This window comes from Sarcophilus harrisii, chromosome 1 (genome assembly GCF_902635505.1).
Source record: "Sarcophilus harrisii chromosome 1, mSarHar1.11, whole genome shotgun sequence".
In the NCBI taxonomy this organism is placed as follows: Eukaryota; Metazoa; Chordata; class Mammalia; order Dasyuromorphia; family Dasyuridae; genus Sarcophilus; species Sarcophilus harrisii.
Window position 1 is genome coordinate 90,267,797 of NC_045426.1, and position 17,260 is coordinate 90,285,056.

At 34.0% G+C, this 17,260-nt stretch overlaps 1 protein-coding gene across 2 annotated transcripts in view; it reads right to left on the minus strand.

Moving 5' to 3' along the window:
• Positions 1 to 17,260, minus strand: part of SETD2 (SET domain containing 2, histone lysine methyltransferase) — a 132,588-nt gene that overhangs the window by 1,034 nt on the left and 114,294 nt on the right. For both annotated transcript variants that reach the window (XM_031960600.1, XM_023497992.2), the window contains exons 19-20: positions 642 to 722; positions 237 to 338 (exon numbers count right to left, since the gene is read on the minus strand). In XM_031960600.1, the coding sequence (XP_031816460.1) occupies positions 237 to 338; positions 642 to 722 (183 nt within the window). The remainder of the gene's footprint in view (positions 1 to 236; positions 339 to 641; positions 723 to 17,260) is intronic.

Sequence of the window (17,260 nt, forward strand, 5' to 3'; positions counted from 1 at the left end):
AATGTAAGAATACTAGAATTATATATTTATATCTATATGCATGCTAGCAGTTGCTAGCAAAGCAACCTTCTCTATCCTTAGGCACGCAAAAAGGGAAACTGATTTCTACTCCAGATCAAAGTTTTTGAAGGTCACAGCACTTTTAGTATGAATGATAGCCTTTAAGCCTCACTTGAATACTAATTTAGTCAAATGAGGAAGAACTGGGGGCCAGGGACTGAGGATTGGGAGAATACCTTGCGTGCTAGATGCTTGAAGTCTTCTGTTGTGGTTATCCTCCCCACTTTGCAGTCAGGTTTCCGGTAAGGATTCAGGCACTGCACAATGAACTGGGACATCTGTGATGGAAGAGGGACCCAACAACTATCACTCCAGGAAGTGAACTAAACAGAGATATTCACAGTTCTATGAAATTAGGTAAGTAGAACCTAATGCCTAAGTAGAACCATGAAATATAAATCCTTGGGTGGTTTTACTTTCTGGTCCTCTCTATTCTGGGTGAAAGCGAATGTGGGGGGAGAGGGGAGGAAAGGGGAAGAGAGAGTACAGAGAGAGAGAATGTGTGTGTACACCCCTATGTATTTTTGGAATAGAAGGAAAAACCGATAATCTAACATCACAAATTTTGATTCTATCCTCACCTCTTTCCTGAACACTTCTTTGCTCTTCTTGGCCAATTCACTTGAGGTATCTGCTTCTGCAGTTTTGGGTTTTTTGGAAGACTAGAGGAAACATAAAACACAACAAGACATTTATAAGAAAAGAACAAAGTTCTTTTGTGAAGCAGTTATTGATTTAAAATTTTCTCTAAATAAATACATATCAGGCTGAGATTTCGGAATTAGTCCTATCCTTTTATTTTCAACGTATAAATTTATTGGATCAGATGCAGTAGGCTGCACATGACATTCAACATGTGCTGCTTATACCAAGTATATTTATGAAGAAAAAATTTAAGTAAAGGAGATACATAGTTACCCAACAGATAATTTCTAAACCATTTGTTGTTGTCAGGCCTAGAGGAATTTGCTAAAAAAAATAACCAGTATAGAGTTTTCTAGGAAAAGCTAATCTGACTATTAAATCTATTTTCAATGGTAGTAACATTTGGGGCCATTAACTTCCCAATAGCAGTTTTGCTATCCCTTAGGTTTGTGACAAAAACAGAGCCACTGAAGAACTGTCCTTGAATAAAGGTATAATTAAGAGCGATCCTTATTAGATTCATATTTAGGTGATGCTGAAAATGCCTTTAAGTTCTAGATCTTATCTCTGATCACTGAAAACAAATAAAATGTTATCTTCTAATATCCCTTTACTAAAATTTAAATACTTTGTTTCTTTAAAATCCTAAATGCATGCTACTCCTATCACATGGAATATTATTTACAATCTCTTTCCCAAATAAATTACTTTGGATTTCACATATCATCCAGCCTAAACATTCTAAAAAGGCAGAAAGAATTAACTAATGCAACTTCCTGTTTATAAACAGAAAAAATTAGCCAAGGATTTAAGTGACAACCAAAGGTTGATAAGAAAAGCGGTGGCAATTTAATTAGAATGTACAAGAGACACTATCCTGGAATTAATTTTGGCCCAAGTGTACTTGCTAATCCTCCAAAAAAAAAAAAATACCGTGGAAAAACTAGTATTAGAAAAAAGCAGGAAGCAATATATTTCAGAATTGACACAAACTAGGAAGAAACAGGTCTACCACCTCTCCTTAGTCACCTCCAATAAACTGTTCTTTTCCATGGAAAAAAGTAATCACCAGCTATGCTCCTTTTAGGCATTCAGGTTAATTCAGACAGCCTGAAAGCAAAATTTTTGTGGTTACATTTATTGGTATTCAACTATGTTGTTGCTATAGGTAGAAGCAATAACTACCCTAAGAACATTTTACTGCAGTCTTCTCACTTCTGTAACTCTACCAAGTTTATGCAAAGAAATGTGAAATTACAGAACACTCTCTTTCTCTATCTTGGTTTTCTCCTTCCCTAGCAAAGAATATTTTTAGTTATTGCTAATGGCTTAATTTTATCATTCTGTCCCTCACAAATATGGTACTTCCTAGCTTGTTGCACACAGCTTCCTTCCCCTAGTATTTATTTGAAAGAGTTTATATTTTTGTTGGAGAGAAGAAATTTCTGACTTTCAAAGTAAATTGATAGCAAGAGCCTTAAGGAACAAATTCAAAAGCTGGCTGCTGAAAGAAGTTTCAAGGCAGTTAACTCTCAGTTATACTTTTGCAACTATACTAAAATAGATGGAGGAAATGACTGAAGAACTGGATATACTAAACAAAAGACCTTAACTACACTGGTATAAATGGTTGTTCTATTTCCTTCAGATGCCTATTTAAATCACTGGTTAACTGAAGAGTCCAGATTCTGAAATGGGAGGGTTTCATTGAATGGGCATCTAATTAGCATGATAGACATTTTAATTATGGTCCAATTTAATCACTAAGAGTGTCAGTAGGGCTTGCTCATACACTGATGTAGCATAATGCATTACTCTGTGTTCTCTTGATTCCAAAAAGGGTATTGCTGAACATGGAACTACTCAACTACAGGGCAACAACTATTACATCCTGGACATGAGGAATCTGAAAAGTTTCTTGTTGGCATGACGGAAGAGTCACTCTGTTTTCTGCTTATTCTGTGGCCTTAGAATTTTCAAAATGGGTCAGCACTTAAACTAAGCTCAAATGATAATGGAGGTAACTAGTAATTACAATCTTTATGGCCTACAATGAATGGAAAAGCCTTCCCTCCCTCCTCCCCATTCCCTGCTGAATAGCTCAAAATATAAACTGATCAAATAACAATTGTCTAGGCTTTTCAACATGTTTTCATTGTAAAATTTTAAAGCAGGAAGGAACTTTAGGGATTCTAGGACACACCACCTCATCAAGATGACTAAAGGATCCAATGACCAGGCTGTCCTCAGGGTTAGCTCAAGGAAGAACATCCTACTTCCTTGTCTTTCCACAAAACTTTAGGACAACATGAAGGTCATTATAAATACACACTCTAGTCAGGTTTAACTAAGACTCATTACTTCTTAGCTCTTCTCCATTACTTCCCGACTCTTCACTAAGTTTCTATATTTCATAAGATGGCCAAAACAATACATTTGGAGCTTCACTCCAAATGATCCCAGGAGAGAAATCTCTTGTGACACAGGGATAGATAAAAATTATCAGAGGGAAAATGATGGTTGACTTTTAAAGTTCTAAAAGACTTCATTTGCTGACCTTTATTGATATTCTTTCTTTACTGCACTCTTTGACCAATGGTTAACATTCCTACTATTCCCTCTTTACTCTTCCTAGCCCTGTGACACTCAACTCCAGAGTTTGTTGTTTATCCTTTATTCTCGAAGAGGACTAGGACATCAGGTAGCAGATGCTATGACATGTGAGTGAATTGGATTTGAGTGAAGGAGGGCTGTACAAGGTCACCTGCCCTTACCTTCCCCTCCAGAGCCCTCTGGGTCCAATGACCAGAAAATAGATCAGGATAATCTGAGATGGCTCTGGATGAAATGGGAAACCTGGGTCTTTTTAAGCTAAGGTGTTTGACAGGTCTCAGTTTGACTGAGGCTACACCCATTCAGTTATTAAGGCTAGATCGTAATTGAGGCAAAAAATCTCCTCTTTCATCTAGTCCAAAAAAAAAAAAAAAAAAAAAAAAAAAAAAAAATCCAAATCAATCAATCTGGGAGGAAGACTCTCAGGGTTTCTGGCCACAGCAGAAATGACTGCTATTTACATTCAATCTGAGTCAAATCAAAAACCAAATAATGACCAAATAGGGCTTGGCCTATGACTGGGTGGCCCAGGAGAATTAGATTAGTTTTGGTTTAAGGCCTGGTCCTTAAGACTGCCCAAGAACAGCTCTCATCTGAAAGTAATGATCCACTCCAGACTGTCCCACTTTGACCTCTTGCACTTATACTCTATAATTAATTTTTTCATCTTATCCCATACCCTCTTTTCTTCTGCCTTCTGGTATGTACTCATCTTTTGGATGACACTGTATTGCTGACTGTCCTTTCTAGTAGTAGTTGCATTTTCATTGATACATTAATCATAAACAGTTGCTGACTTTAAGATGTTTCCTTTCTAATTTAATGATTGCTCTCTTTTGGATTTTCTCACATCTATCTGTAGGCTTTTCACTTTTTTTCCTTTGCTACAGCTTCAATCATATCCAGGCTCTATCCCACATGCTCTTCTTTAAGTTCTCTAAACTTTTTCATCTGGTGACCTCAACAACAACCAAATTACTATCTCCTTGCAGATAATTCCCAGAGCTATTGATCCAATTCTATTTTTTCTTAACTTCTAGTCACCAGCATACCCACACATCTAAATCAACTGCCAGATCTCATAAATTTTTTTTCTTTACTTGACACATTCACCACCCTAATTCAGACCTTTATCGCATCTCATCTGGACTATTTATAATGAGTTTCAAATTAGAAAGGAAACATCTTAAAGTCAGCAACTGTTTTATGATTTTTCTTTTTATCCTCAGTACTCAACAAGTGCCTAGCATATGGGAAATGTTTAATAAATGCTTGCTGTTTGTCTGTCATCCTTTTTTAAGCAAATGAGACAATCAAAGCCCATAAAGGCTGTTTTTTTTTTAAATTATGTAGCTAGTTGCAGACAAATAGAACCCAACTCTCATATATCCAAATGAATACTGACCCAATTTTTAAATATTTTACCCAACACAGCAATGTAGTTTAGTTTACCTATGAATACGTGGTTCCATAACAGGCAGTATACAGGCGATCTTAAAGCAGTGTAAAAGAACTCCTCATAATTTAGGCACACTACTGCATTGCTGATGAAGCTATGAATTGGTACAACTACTAAGGAAAACAATTTGAAATTATGCAAATAAAGTAACTAATATGTTCATACCTTTTGATCCAGAAATTATACTACCATGCATTTACACTCAAAGGGGTAAATGACAAGAATGTTCTCATATACACTAAAATATTTACAGCAGCACTTTTTGTAAAAGAAACCGCAGATGCCCACTCCATCCCATGCAAAAAAGGGATGTATATGAACAATATTCTTTATAATAGCTGTTTTTGTGGTAGCAAAGAATTGGAAACCAAGGGGATGATCATCAGTCGGGGAACAGTAAAACAAGTTGTAGTAAATGACTGATGGAATATTCCATGCTATATGAAATGATGAGCAGGATACTTTCAAGAAATTCTAGCAAGACTTAAAATGAACTTCTGAAACAAAGTAAAATGAGCAGAAGCTGGAAAATGAATGGATGCCCACCAATTGGAGAATGGTTGAGTAAATTGTGGTATATGAATGTTATGGAATATTATTGTTCTGTAAGAAATGACCAGCAGGACGAATACAGAGAGGATTGGTGAGACTTACATGAACTGATGCTGAGCGAAATGAGCAGAACCAGGAAATCATTATATACCTCAACAACGATACTGTATGAGGATGTATTCTGATGGAAGTGGATTTCTTCAACAAAGACAAGATCTAACTTAGTTTCAATTGATCAAGGATGGACAGAAACAGCTACACCCAAAGAAAGAACACTGGGAAATGAATGTAAACTGCTTGTATTTTTGTTCTTCTTCCCAGGTTATTTATACTTTCTAAATCCAATTCTCCCTGAGCAACAAGAAAACTGTTCAGTTCTGCACACATATATTGTATCCAAGATCTACTGTAATCTATTTAGCATGTATAGGACTGTTTGCCATCTGGGGGAGAGGGGGAAGGGAGGGAGGGGAAAAATCGGAACAGAAGTGAGTGCAAGGAATAATGTTGTAAAAAATTACCCTGGCATGGGTTCTGTCAATAAAAAGTTATTAAAAAAAAAAAAAAGTAAAATGAGCAGAACCAAGAAAACATTGTATATGTAACCACAATATCATACGACCAAATATGAATGACATAACTGTTTCCAGCAATACATTGATTCAAGATAATCCCGAAGAACTTGTGTTGAAAAATGCTATATATCCTACCTCCAGAGAATAGAAGTGATGGAATATGAATGCAAACTCAAACATATTTTAAAAAGGACAAGCATGGCCAGAAAGAAAATATGTATTCAGAAGATAATCCCAACCCGACTTCTTGCAAAGATGTGAAATATTGGATGTTTTCAGACTTTTCTAATGTATTTAGTTTTATCTCTTCTTTCTCCTTTAAAAAATTTTTTTTACATTAGAAGACGTAAAAGGACCCTGGGAAGGATAATTGCAGAAATACTGATGATGCAAAAACCAGTGCTCTCAAGATTAGAAAAAGGAACAAAGATAATATGAAAAATACCTTCTACTTTTTAGAAAGCTAGAACGACAATGAATAAGATCCATAATTATTAAGGTAGGAGAAAAAAAATCAAAGTATGTTAAGTACTACATATAACTTATGATGTTAACCTATTGTTTCATTTTTATTTGCCAAAAGAGATTAGAAATAAAAAAATTCTGTAAACATAATTTAAGGAGGAATGTCTGATTAGACACATGCAAAGTCAAATGATGCAGAAGCAATAGGAGGCTGAGCTCTATAGCAGTGTAGGTTGGCTCACTATAACTACATTTACATTGCCAAAGAATCGAGTATACATGTAGTAACCTAACTGAAGATATTCAGATTCCAACTATATATATAGGAGACAGGGTCAGGTCTGAACCTCTGGGTTCAGAATTCAAGTTTGGATGAATTGCTTTGGTAACAGTAAAAGGCATCATGGTTGCAAATCCAGCACTTATAAACACAGAGAAGTATACACTATAGATCTTGTGGCACATACCTATGAAGTGATATGTCCTATTCAAAATATAAATGGAATATTCCTATTCTAAAAGTAAGGAAATCAGCATCGTATATTAGCTACCATGCCTTATAGTACAGTCAGTTTTACTTCATGTTTCTAAAGTTGTCTCTAGTTAAAACATGAAATTATTTTATTTTCGGTCACTAAGAGCCAATGTAATGTTATAGGTTACAGAAATTTAGAAATGAAAAGACAGGTTAGGAAATAACACTGTTTTCTGAAGTTATAAATTTACAAGTATATCTTCTATGGAAGCGGAGATGAGGAAAAAGCCCCAAAATATGGTTTCAAGTGGATACCTCCAGAAGCAAATCCAGAGACTAAGGTTCCTAAAGGTTCCTGTAAAATCTTCAAGCTCCTTCACAAATAAGTGATTTCATGAGAATTCTTGAGTATTAAAACAATGGAGACTTACATATACGACAAGAACTTTCATGTAGTTTGTTAAAGTTCATTCTCAAATATCTTTTCATATACAAAAACTAGATTGGGGACAGTCAGAATGCATTTAAATCCCTCTGATCACAAACTTCTGCCTCTAGTTTTAAAGGTCCTTCTAGTGGTCAAATAGAAAAATATAAACCTATTATATTGTGATTGTGATTATATGTGATTGATTTGAATATGTTATGTATTATACAATTTAGGAATGTATTCTCCTAATCTAGAAGAATTAAGTATCCGATTCCAAGGTCTAACATTGTATGATCATAATATGAATTTGGCATATCAAAGATGGGAGCAGTGTATCTAAACTGGTTTTGTGCCCAATGCTGTCTTTTAACTTTGCATATGCAAAATAGAGACTCACATTATGTACTTCACAGTTATTGTACCCATCAAATTGCACACACACACACACACACACACACACAAATGGCAAATACAATGTTTTGAATGACCATATTTATAATGGGTATCATATTGCTTGCTTTCTCAATGAGTGGATAAGGGGCTGAATGGAAGGATTTGGAACAAAAAATTAAAAACAAAAAAATTTTAGTTGAGTATGAAAGTTCTATTATAGGGAATGGCTAAATAATTCCTGATATTTGAAGAGTAGTCATTCATTGTGTAATTTCTATATTTTACTACTTCTGAAAATTATTTGGTAAAAATTTTAAAGTTAAATTTAGAGCTCATTTTGTTGTGAAATGGAAAAAAACTCTACAAACTTCTCAAGAATAAAGATACATCTAAAACATTAAAAAATAGTATTATTAAGATAACTATTTCTAATTGGAACAAAAGGTTTTGCAATTGTCAATGCTGAATAATTATCCATGCATATACCTTGTAAATAAAAAACTATTTTAAAAAAGGACAACTTTATTTAAAAAAAAAAAAAAAAAAAAAAAAAGGTAACTATTTCTGCTTCACTTTCCCCATCTGCTCTCCAGAATATCATATTCCAAGTCCTCCAATCCTTTAATGTAGAAGTTGCTAAATCTTGTTTAGTGGCTGGCTCCACTATATTTGAATTGTTTTTTTTTCCCCCCTCCTGAATGCTTGCAATTATTTTCTCCTTGACCTGGGATGAAATTTACTATTCTATTCCTTAGATCCTATGATACTCATAAACATCCATAGCAGTAGTAGTGTACTTTACTCTGACATTCTTAACTTGATACTCATACTTTAAAATACCTGTAGCTTTTATAAAATTGATAATTGCAGAGTAGAGTTGAAAACTTCCTAACTACGTATGTCTAGTTTTAGCTTTTGATTAAAAAATACACTAACACCCAGTCTTTGGTATATACATCTCAGAAACTGTAATACTGTGATTTAAAAAGCATTTCTATAACTAAAAAAACAAAACAACTGAAAAGCTAACCTATTTAGCTTAAATTTGGGGATTTTCTATTTTCCATTCATTTTTTTTTTTTAAAGGCATTGAAAACAAAAATATATTTTATTCGATCAGACTTCCAGTCTTTGATATCATGTCTTTTAGGTCTGATCCTAATTAGCTTAAAAGCTCTACAATTTGAAAGGTGGAAATTTATAGCTTTCTAAGGCAGATAACTTATTTCCAAAGTGTCTAGGAATATAAAGCAATTCTCTTTATTATTTGTTTATTGATTAACATCTTCTCATCTAAAGGGATTTGGGGAGATCAGAATGACTTCAGATCCCAGGATCTCTAAAATTACTGTTATTTTAGAATCAGAGTAAATAAGAAGACTGCTTATTTGTTATTCTGGCTATTCATTCTCATTAAAACATCACAACTTAGAAACTTACTTTGTATTTCATTGGTTTACAAGTTTGCTATACAAGGACAAAAACAATATCACAGCTTGGATATGTGCCCTATTACAATTTCTTGCCTGTGTCTCTCCTGTTATCTGTACCATTTGTTAAATGTTCCTCTTTTTTAATCTTTTCAATGAAGGTTATATTCGAGGAAGTAACAGTAATCCAGCAATAGTGACTAGGATTTGTCTTATTCCAGTTTAGCTACTGCCTTTCCAATTGGTGGGAGTTAAAGCCTGGGTATAGTACAAGGCCTGGTAAAACAGGCTGATAGTCTTGCTTTTAATTAAAAAAAAAAATTTTTTTTAAATCCTCCCCTCCACCTCCTGACCCCACCTTGGGACTATGGAGCAGGTAGCCAGTAAAGGACAGCATGGAACTATTGCTTTAACTCGTATTCATTCCTGCCATCTTCCACAGATGCAGAATGCAACTGAAGGCAGCTACTGGTTTATTTCTCTTTGTATTTCCAGCATTAGAATATACACTCAAATATTTGCTAAATTGAATCAGTTTCAATGTAACTAGGGCAAACTCAAATATGACAAAGACTGAAAATCTACTGCTGTTTCAGATGAGCAACAGGAAATGCCAAGTAACTTAAGTATGGTATTATGAAGTGACCACAGTAAATTGCTAAGTAATGCTTTAATGGGAACATATACAAAGTAACTAAATTTTAATTTTGGGTAGGGAAAAAAAAACTGAATACACATTTTTGAGTATATAGGTACAAGAAACAAATGATTCAATGTGTGACATTTCAAAAATATAGTTGTAATCAGTTCCATATTTAATGTGATTTTTTTTTGTCCACATCAGCAAGTAAAAAACAAAAGTCTCAAAAATATCTACTCCTAGCAACCATTTCAAGAGTATGCAAAAATATCTGAAAACTGGAACCCAAAGGCCAAAATTCCCATTTGTCCTAAGAATGCCCCAAAGAGGAAAAAGGGGAAGGAGGGACAAGTAGCAGCAAATTGCCATCAGAATCCTTTAATTTACAAGTCAACACTTTCTAAAGTTTTCTAAAATTCTGAAGTCTAAAGTAAACACTTTTCTAAAAGAAAAATGAAGGGGGAAAGGTTGGGGGAGAAGAAAGGCTTATGAGTAAACTTTGAGTGTAAAACAACAACAACAAAAAACCCCACAAAACTGTAATTGAACCAGTTTTTGCAAGCAGCTCAACTCAAACATAACTTAAAAAAAATTTCTGCAATAAGAAAATATATTTTTATAAAATCCTCTTCAATATTACTAGGAAGAGATAGAATTAAAGAACAAGTAAAATATAAATAGTACTATACACTAGTTAATCAAAGGCCATTTGCTCCCTCTTGTTAAGGACCATGCCTAAGTGAAAGGGCAGGTCAATTCTCCCAGAGCCTCCGAAGCTGTGGATCATGACACTTGAAGGAGTTGCAAAGTAACCTTTACTAATGCAGATGTTCCTTGTGGATTGGGAATGAAATAAATTGAAGGAAAGAGAAGAGAAGTCAGGCAACAGCAACTGCCTTTCAAGTCTCCTTTATCATCCGCTCACATGAAGAGATCCATTCTACAGGTCTGAGTTAGACTTTCAGCAGCCACTGGCAGGTGGCTCTAATATCACAACATCCTCTCATCTAAAATAATTAAAATTCTGGCCAATTCTCTTTATAGAGTCATGCATGGAACAGAGACACTCTCATACAATTCAGCACTGTTTTTACACTGACACCAATGCATTGCCTTTTTTGCTAAATTATCATTTCTGAGAGGAAAAAGGACAATATCTTACTAAACGCCTTTTTAACCAAGCACTGTTTTCCCCAAATCTCTCTTTCAATTGCCCTATTTTTTGGCCAAGGCACCATACTATATTTCCAGTCCACCAAGTTCACAATCCTTGTTTCTGCACTCTGCATATTTCATCTTGCTATTTCTACCATCACATCTTGAGCACTTTTCCTTTTCTTTACCCGCAGCTTACAGAAAAGGTAAAGGACCTTTGATTCACATCTCTGCCTCTTGCCTATACTATTGTTAAGACCAAATTGGTTCTTCCTGGCTCAAGTCTTTTGTTCTACTTCTATCATCTTTGTATACTGCTGCCAAGCTAATTTTCCTTAAGCAAAGATTTATGTCCTCCTCTCTATTGCTCTTTACTCCCTCTATAATGAAATGTTAACTCTTCTGTTTATTTTTAAAAACTCTTCACAATCCTCCCTGCAATCTAACTTTCCAGCCTCACTGGACACTATTCTACCTCTCTCCACTCTATCTGGGTCAACTGACCTTCTCTGCTTCTCATGCAAGACATTCTACCTCTTTGTCTGTTGTATCTAGAATGTAAAATATCCTCTGCTTTACCCTCATGGAATTCCTCTCTTCAAGAAACACAACTTAATTATCATCTTCAGCATGGAGCCTTTGCTGATTCTCCTCAATTGTCAGTGCTTTTCCTCTCAAACTAATCTCTTATTTAACTACTTTGTATTTGTTCTCTTTATAGTTATTCTGTATGTCTATCTATATATCATCTATAATCTCCCCCAATGGAAATTAAGCTCTTCATGACTAGGGATCATTTAATTTTACTGTATAACTACAAAATGCACTAAGTCTATCAGAAAAATAGTCTCACTCTCAAGTGCTCACTTGACATATTTCAACTGAAAAAGGTTTACTGACCCTTTGCTTTTTCCCCTTCCATTTCATTTGTACACCTCATAGCATATGTACTATAATTCTCTCTCACCTAGTAAAAATACCTTAAGTTTTCAAATAAAACTTCTTAGAAGACATCCAAATTTAATTATCAGGTTAATGTGCTCCAGGCAAAGGATGGCATATTTTTCTGCTACATGATTTAGAAAGAAAGTTTGGAAACGATTGAACCCTAATACTCCTTGGACAACAGGGGGAAGAAGCCATATCACATTACCAAATCTTTAATGGAATACCAGGAAATCAAAAAAATTAAAATTCTAAATTAGTATAAACAAATTAATTCATGTCCTAACTAGTAATTATGAGCTAAGGGAAAAGTAGAGCAAAAGTAGTTTTCAAAGTTTAAACTAGCAAAGGTTTCACAGCATTTAGCATTGTGCCTGGCCATAGTCAATAGCTTAAAAAAAAAAAAAAAAGTTATTAATTATTTCATTTCTTTTTTATTTTTACTTGCATTCTTTACCAAAACTGTAACATGGGAAAGACTAAACAGAGGACTAGGAAAAGTCACAATAACAGAATGCTCAATTCCTCTAAATGACTTCATATCTCCAAGACTATGCAGATTATATCACAGGAGCAATGCATATATACAATTGTTGTTTAATCTTCCGAGGAATGATAAAGAACAAGGTGCCAAAAAAACTAAAGACAGGGAAACAATGCCTTGATTTTCAAAATGAGGAAATTAAGGTACAATTTGATGAATTTAATGTCAATTTTCTCTCCTCAATATTATTTTTCCACATACATGAAAACAGTTTTCTAAACATTTTCTCTCTCCTTCCTTTCCCCCTTCCCAAGACAGCAATTTCATATGTTATAGATGTACAATACTTTAAAAATATTTCCATATTTGTCATGTTATAAAAGAAAAATAAGAACAAAAAGGAAAAAACAGGAGGAAAAAAAGCAAAAAGGAGAAAATAATATGCTTCAATTCACCTAGTTATCTATAGTTCTCTCTCTGAGAACTATATTTGGCATTTTCCATCTCAAGTCTACTAGAACTGTCTTGGATCATTGCATTGATGAAAAGAACCAATTCTATCATAGTTGATCATCACATAATCTTGCTGTTACTACGTCTAAAGTTCTTCTAGGTTCTGTTCACTTCACTCAGCATATGTCTTTCCAGGCTTTTCTGAAATCAACCCCACTCATCATTTCTTATAGAACAATAATAATTTATTACATTCATTTAATGGCAATCTTTTGACAAAGTCTGAAATGAACTTGTTCATTGTGACCATTTACAAAGAGAAGCAACTATTATCAAGGAACCTTTACAGATTTTCTAAAAACTGTCAGACTAGCTTTTATACAGTTGGTAAAATTACTGGACTAATTAATCAAGATAAAACAATAAGTAAGATACAGATTTTAGTGAGGCATTTTATATGCTTGTGGTATATTAGTGTTAAAACATGGTATGAAAGTACTTAGATGGCCCTATAGCTACTTAAGAGACTATGAAGCAAATCAAAATCAGCTTGGGAAAAGGTTTTTAATAGAGTGTTACAAGAATCAAATAGTCCTTGGTCTTATTTTGCTCACAATAATTCCTTGACCTACTGAGTTCAAAACAGTATTAAAATTAAAAGTCAGAAGTAGCCTTTGAAGATTCTGAAACTAGTTTATTTATATATTTCATAGAACTATTTTGTTTACAGGAAAACGGATTCATTTCTATAAAATTAAGAGTGAAACTTAGGGTACTCATGTAAAAAAAGAAAAGAGTAAAATTACTTAATGAACTACTTAAATGATATTTATTTCTATGTTTTATAGAGGAAATCAATTATATTTTTTGAGTATGTTGTGCCAGACATGGTGATAAGCACTACAGATACAACAAAGCTAATAACACTTTTTTTTTAAGAGAGCTTATCTTCTAACTGGGGAGAGAATACTCTTACACTAATGAAATCAGTAAAAGACAAGTAACAGAACCTTGGGACATGGGATGGAAGACTGAAACTTTCCCCTGTGGATGAGCCTTTTCACCTTTTAGACTACATTTCATGATTTGGTGGCAAGAGCAAGTATTAGTAAGTTAAAGAAAATTAGAGCTGGGATAACTTTGTGAAAATCATAATATCCCTCAGGTTGAGTTTCCTTGTATGCAAACTGAGAAAAACCACCACCACCACCACTACTACCACCACCTCACAGACTTATGGTGAGAAACAAATGAAGAGATAAGGACTAGCAAATTTTAAAGTGCCACATAAACTGCTACTATGGTGATAGAGAATATGTGAGATCAAACTTAGAAGACAGTAAAATCAAAAAAGCTACTTCAAAGAAAAACAGAAAATGATCAAAAGCCCAAAAAGAGTTCTCGGAAGACCTTAAAAACAACTTAAGGAGATCCAAAAACTAAAATAACTACTTCAAAAATAAAATTGGGCAAGGGGAAGCTAATGATTTTATAAGACAATAAGATATTGTCTTATCATGAGAAATTAATGAGACAAAATCAAGACATTGAGAAAACAATAGAAAATGTGATCTCACAGGAAAAAACGACTGAGCTGGAAATAACTGAAGAATTACTTGTCTATTTCAAAGCCATTTTTCAAGAAATTATCAAGGAAAACTAGCCTGATATTCTAGAACCAGAAGGTCAAATAAGAATAGAAAGAATCAATCACCTTCTAAAAAAAGAGCCCAAAATGATCCAGATCAAAGAGAAAATATCAAAATATCAAATATCAAAGAGAAAAATCAGCCAGAAAGAAACAATTCAATTATCATAAAGCCACAATCGGAATAGCACAAGATTAGAGGGCTTGGACTATGATAATCCACAAGTCAAAGGAGCTAAGATTATAACCAAGAATCATATACCCACCAAACTGGGTACAACACTTCAGGAGCACACATGGACATATAATGAACAAAATAGAGGACTTTTGGACATTCCTGGTGAAAAGAGCAAAGCTAAAAAGAAAAAACTGATTTTCAAATATAAAACTAAAGAGAAGTACACCAGAAGAAGGGGAAAGGGGACAGGAAGAATGAAGTAGTCTATCTCAAGTAAGATAGTTTTTACAGAAGAGGGGAAGATTAGGGGAGAATATATGAACCTTAGTTTCAAGGGAAGTGTCTTGAAGAAAGAATTACATACACACTCAGTTGGGTACATAAATTCATCTTATCCTATAGGAAAGCAGGATGGAAAAGAAATAAATAAGAGAGGTATGGGGAGTTGATAGAAGGTGATCAGAAGCAAAACACTTTTGAGGATGGACAGGGTAAAAGCAGAAAGAAAAATGGGAAAATAGGAAGAAGAGTAAATACACACTAGTCATAACTGTGAAAAGAAATTTCTATCAAGTTTCTCTAATAAATGCCTCATTTCTCAAATACATACATAATTAAGCCAAATGTGTAATAATAAGAGCCATTCACCAAATGATAAATGGTCACAATTCTCAGATCAAGTAATTAAAAGTTCTCTAGAGACATATGAAAAAATGCTTTAATTCCCTACTTACGGAGAAATGCAAACTAAACGACTCTTAAGTACCACCCCACACCTATCACAGATTGATAAGAGAAAAGAAAAATTATGGGGGAGGAGATATAGAAAAATTAAGACACAAACACACTGCTGGAGTTATGAACTGATCCAACCATTCAGGAGAGCAATCTGGAATTATATCCAAAAGGCTTAACCATGCAAATTTTTTAATCAAGCAACATACTATCATATTTGTATTCCAAAGAGATTAAACACAAAAATGAAAAAAACCCTACATGAACAAATATAAGGCAATTTAATAAGGTCAAACAGTTTACTTCTTATATGGGAAAATGTTATCTGTACCTCTTAAGAATGTTATCATTACTAGGGTAGTATGGAAAAGCCTACAAAAATAGAAGGCAGAGGATTGGTTGAGTTATGGAATGACTACAAAAAATAAAATGGGGTAGGAAAAGGCAATTATATAAACGAGGCATAAATGGGAAAATTGTTTTTTTGTGGAGGGCAGAAGGGGTCTGATAGTATTAAAGCTAATTCTCATCAAAACTGAATTTAAGAGGTAATAACATATACCTAGAAGGATATAATATTCTTCTTAACTTATAAATAGGAACATGAGGGGATAAGAGAGGGACCCTGAGAGCAATACAGATTAAGAAATAGGGGGACAAAGTGAGAGGATTAGAGAGGGATTCTTAGAATGGTGTAGATCAAGAAATAAGAAGAGAGGATTAAAATAAAGGGTGAGCAGATTAAAGAATAGGGAGACGATAAGGAAGGGATTTTGAGGAGGCTGTGTGGATTAGGAGGATAGCAGGCAGAAGTAAATTACAGGTCTAAGGAGGGATTAGGTAAAAAGAGAGGGAGGTAAGAATAAACAGTGAGGAAAAATAGGATGGAAGAAATATACAACTAGTAATCCTAACCTTGAAATGTGAATGGGATGGACTCACAAGATGGAAATGAATAGGAGAATGGATTTAAAGCCAGAATCTGACAGTATGGTATTTACAAGAAACACATAAAAATAAGAGATACACAAAGAATAAAAATAAAAGTCTGGAGTAATATTTATTATGCTTCATCTGATATGAAAACAGAAGGAGTAGCAATTATGATTTTGGACAAATTTAACAGAATACACCCCTCCCCCTTTTTAAAGTATTACACCATAATTTTAAAAACTGATCACATACTAGGGCATAAAAACTTTATAGGTAAATGCAGAAACGCAGAAATAATAAAGGCACTCTTTTCATATCATAATATAATAATAATTATGTTTAATAAGGGACCACGGAAAAAGTTAGAAATTAATTGGAGACTAAATAACAATCTTAAAAATGAGTGGGTTAATGAATCATAAAAATGGTAATTTTATCGAAAAGAATAATAACAATGAGAAAACGCTTATCAAAACTGATAAGACGCAGTAAAAGCAGCAATCAGAAAAAATCTCTCTCTCCTGCTTATTTTATCAGTAAAATAAAGAGCAGATTAATGAAAAAGAACAAATTAAAACTTTCCAATTAAACGTTAAAGTGGAAATCCTAAAATTCAAAGATGACATTAATAAAACTGGATGTAAGAAAATCATTAAATTAATAAACAAATAAACCCCCAAATAAACAAAATATTTTTTAAAAAACAAACACCTCCCCATCCCACCCCCCCAAAAAAACCCACAAACACACACACATATACATACACACAGGAAAAAACTGTTTGAAACTATGTTATGGGACAATTTGGAACTATGCCCCAAGGGCTGATCCAGCAAGTCTCACTACTGGGCCTATATCTCAAAGAGATCACAAGAGAGGGAAAAGGACCCACATGTGCAAGAATGTTTGGAGCAGCCCTTTTGGTAGCGACAAGGAAGTGAAAATTGAGTAGATGCCATCAGTTGGGGAATGGCTAAAGAAGTGGTAGTACA